Source organism: Amia ocellicauda, chromosome 16 (genome assembly GCF_036373705.1).
Source record: "Amia ocellicauda isolate fAmiCal2 chromosome 16, fAmiCal2.hap1, whole genome shotgun sequence".
Classification (NCBI taxonomy): domain Eukaryota; kingdom Metazoa; phylum Chordata; class Actinopteri; order Amiiformes; family Amiidae; genus Amia; species Amia ocellicauda.
The window spans coordinates 16134382-16138752 of NC_089865.1; the positions used below are offsets into that span (position 1 = coordinate 16134382).

Here is a 4371-nt window from a genome sequence, read left to right on the forward strand (position 1 = left end):
TTAATAATTGTGTGCGAACTGATCATCTGCGTTGCATGGGAATTAAATAAATACACAGCGGAGCAGAAGGGGAAGGTGATGGATATTGTTTTATTTGTATTCATACTTATGATTACTTGCAATGCCTGTAGTTTATATTTACTTAATTTTACGGAATTAATAGGAACCAAGACATTCATAGAGATAGTATTTATTATACTAATAATTATTATTATGAAAGCAGTTTTGTAGGTGCATAATGTGTGTAAAATGTCATGTGTAACTTAAAACTGATCCCTCCCGTTTATTAGACGACCAATCACAGTCCAATGCTACCACCCCCTCCATCCAGACCACTATTTAGCATCTGAAACTGGGATAAAGTTTCCCAAAAAAAAAGAAAAAAGAAAAAGAAAAGAAAAAAAAGTAGGGGAAAAAAAATCTGGCGAGCAGAAAGCTGTGCCAAACCAGTTGCATTTGAAAGTGGTATACCCCGGACATTCAAAGCAGGGAAGAAAGGGGGAAAATACAGAATCTCAGCCCTTCTGATCACTAAGGATATATTATTTCCTCCAACCACGGATTCAAAGGTGGAGCCGGTGATTTCCTCGCTAACCTGGCCTTTCTTTAAGCGAGCAATGGAAGAGAGCTCAAGTTCGCCCGTGTCCCCTGTGGACAGCTTAGGGACCAGCGAGGAGGAGCTGGACACACAGCAGAAGCGCCTGGGACGCAAGAGGAGATACAGTAAAAAGTCGAGTGAGGACGGCAGCCCGGGCCCGGGGAAGCGGGGCAAGAGACCGAGCCCCGGCGCGCCGTCCTACGAGGAGCTGCAGAGCCAGAGGGTGCTGGCCAACGTGCGGGAGCGCCAGAGGACCCAGTCGCTCAACGAAGCCTTCGCCTCCCTGCGCAAGATCATCCCCACGCTGCCCTCGGACAAGCTGAGCAAGATCCAGACGCTCAAGCTGGCCGCCAGATACATTGACTTCCTCTATCAGGTGCTGCAGAGCGACGAGATGGACAATAAGATGTCCAGCTGCAGCTATGTGGCGCACGAACGGCTCAGCTATGCGTTCTCGGTGTGGCGGATGGAGGGCGCCTGGTCCATGTCCGCGTCCCACTAGCACTGGGCACACTGGGTCATGCCAACAGGGGTAGGTATCCGCATACCGTGGAGGACAGTGTCAAGTTGACCCTAGCACCATGTATTACCCTGCTGTTGTTCGCTAGATTACTAGAGCTGATCATTTCATATAGCTTTCTTCTTCTTCTTCTTCTATTCATACTACCACTACCAAGACTAAAACCCGTTACAGCTTGATATAGGACTGAGTGTAAGTGCAGAGAGCAGAGGCAATGCATCTGACTTCCACAACGCATTGCTGTGCATGGGGGTCTGTTGGCATCTTAAAGGTTCAATGCTTGTGTCCATGAAGAGTCGCTAATACACTAATACATCGCGCAGGGGTTGTGTATTTATTTATCGATAGTCATGCAAAGGGAACAGGTTAACAGGTATGTGCCTACTGCTTATGCTGTATCTTCTGTGGCTTCCTCTGAAGTAGGAGTGGGAACTGAAATGAGAATAAAGGTCTTTCTGTGTGATATTTGGGATGTTGACCTATGGAGACTTTGCTGTACTGATATACCAGACACAGATATTCAGCATGGCATTATAGCGAGTACATACCTAATTTAATGTGTTGGAAAAGACCATATCATTATTGTTTAAGTGACTGGACATAAAACATGACCATATAGCTGAATTCCATCTTATTGCAGACACGTGGGGTTATGGGGTTTACTCTTAAATTAATCATTTCAAGCCTATTTTAGATTTTAACCAGACCAGGGGGAAAGCACAACTCTTGTCGATAGAGAAGATGTTTTTGTACCCAGTAAAATACTTCCAAATTCCTTAAAAGTATCTGGAAGCATGGTACTGAAGAGCAGCTATTTAACCCAACATAAACAGACAAGACATTAGAGTGGCAGTGTGACATGAAGTCTAAATCATATTAGGTAAAAGCATACACATAACTAGCATGCTACAGGCGTTTTATTCTAACATGATAACACATATAACTTAAAATAAGTAAACACTTAACTTGATAGACTACAATACAAGTGATTAATCTGAAATGTGGGTATGAATACACATACTACGTGTTTAAGGTTTGGAGCCAACATTCCTCTGCCAAGTACAATTTTAATACCATTATTTTCTTACTGTTAAAAAAAGTGTGGTTGGGACCTTTATGATCTTTAGCAAGTAAATCAAGAAAGAAAGAAAGAAAGAAGCCTTTCTCTAAAGAGCGAAACTCAGTTTTGACAGCTCACAAACATTATGTAAGCCTGCCTGATGGTTTGTAACATTTAATTTTACTCTCTTGCCATTTGAAAGTATTTCAGGAAACGACTGGCCATGAGAGAAAGACTTGAGTGAATGAATTGTCCCTCCTGGATAATTATGATTTATAATTGAATGTTTTCCTGTCTGCTCACCACAGGAATGAATGTGCTTGAGATTGGCCAGAGAGTTCAAACCAGCAGCTGATTACAGAGATGCACAAATAAAAGCCCCAGTGGCCTGCATAGAAACTCATTGACTTCATGCTTCCTCTGGAGGGTCATTTACTTCTGCAAAGTGTATTATTGCCAAAATAAAAACAACACAAAGCAAAAACAAAGAACAAGAACTTTCAGTTAGTCTCTCTAAAGCTTTGTTTGTTGTATTAAAGAGTAAACAAAATAATACCACACAAGAGAAAAACATTATAACACATACGTAAAGTAGAAACTATTTTTGTATTCATCATATTGCAGATATTATGTATCTGAACATATGTCTGAATGTATAGAGCTATAATGTATTCACATATCATAGCATATTATATGTTTATTCTTCCTGTTCTTGTTATTAGAATTGGTAGTAAATAGAGAGTGGGTCTCTAGGGTTGATAAATAAAAATGCAGGCATACAAGTAATTAGTTCAACAAGAATGCATAGCTTTTTTATAACAGATTGTAGGGAAAAACATTAATATGTGCAGTAAACCGTTTTTGAATAAATATGTGCTGCACATTATGGGTTAGGTTTTAGAAATGTGATGAGAATGTATCTGATCCAAATTCCAGTCATGTATAAGAAAAACTGACTGATTCCCACACTGTTTTACCTACTTTTATACCAGACTATTATTTGTAAGTAGTGTTGCATCAGTATTTGGTTATACTTGTCTTAATAGACAAGGAAGTCTAAATATATGTATTCAAAAAAAAGTTTATAATAACAATGTTGTTATTGGGGGTGGGGGGTTGTATATAAATTGTTAGACTGCGAGTATCTTTTGCTCATAGACAAGTTTTCATGTATTTATAATCATTATTAATATCCATACACATTGTCTGTAATGTTCACATAAAAGCCTCGTTGCAGATATTTATTATTTAGTGTTGCTATCGAAGGCAGTCTAGGCCAATGTTACAGTTTCTAAGGAGAAGCTTATTAGAAAACTGTAAAAGAGTTACACTGTGTCATTTTCAGATCAGTAATATATAATAATTATTTTGTCATTGTGTTGCATTTCAGGAAACACATCCGTGTCTATTTAAAAATATTAAAAATAATATTTCCTGGAATTTTATAGATTTCTCTCTTGTTTTGCAGACTGTTTACTTCTATAAAGTCTGAAGACGCCCAAGAGTTTATGGAAGAACCTCTGCACCTCAAAAAGATGGGCATCACACTCATCGGGACGTAGGGCTCTGATTTCTGGTGGAGCACTTAAAATTGCGACATGACTGCATTCAACACAACAATGAAACAAAAGAGGATATTCAACCACAGCCACATTTTTACTTAATTTTATTGACCTATCGTGTTCCGCCAGACATGTTTCACAATATAAAGAATTTATTACCGGTAGAATGATTCAGGAGAGCCTGGTTTTCTGTATATCCCTATGTTTTTGTCTGTTTGTTTTTTTGTTTGTGTTTGTATAACTATATATATATATATATATATATATATATATATATAAATCAATGTTTTTTTGTTTTGTTTTGTTTGTAATATTGTACATACCTGTAAGTACCTTCCAAAAGGGACCAATGCAATTATCGATAAATGCTGCATGGATTCTCCTCTTGAACTTGACTTTCAAGCTTCATTTCTCTATTCAGTTCAATGTAAATTTTGCTTATATTATTTATTAAAACGAATATTTTTTAACAAGCCCAAAGTGAATTGTTTTATGTCCCCAGGAGTCAATATTTTAAACATGACTTGTATTTGTACATGATGTATTTTGCTTATCTGGTTCGACAATTCAATATTATAATTTAGAATTATTAGAATTAGTTTGAGAGTTTTAATACTGCAAAATAATCAGC

The 4371-nt window shown here is 37.9% G+C and overlaps 1 protein-coding gene across 1 annotated transcript; it reads left to right on the top strand.

Moving 5' to 3' along the window:
- The first annotated feature begins 217 nt into the window (after positions 1-217).
- On the top strand, positions 218-4005 carry twist2. The gene is made up of 2 exons (XM_066688235.1): positions 218-1130; positions 3647-4005. Exon 1 carries the CDS (start codon positions 618-620, stop codon positions 1098-1100), a length of 483 nt encoding a protein of 160 aa, XP_066544332.1. The 5' UTR covers positions 218-617; the 3' UTR covers positions 1101-1130; positions 3647-4005.
- Positions 4006-4371: the final 366 nt, after the last annotated feature.

Excerpts from the sequence above, each read along its gene's own strand:
- twist2 (XM_066688235.1), top strand. The coding sequence starts at position 618 with ATGGAAGAGAGCTCAAGTTCGCCCGTGTCCCCTGTGGACAGCTTAGGG.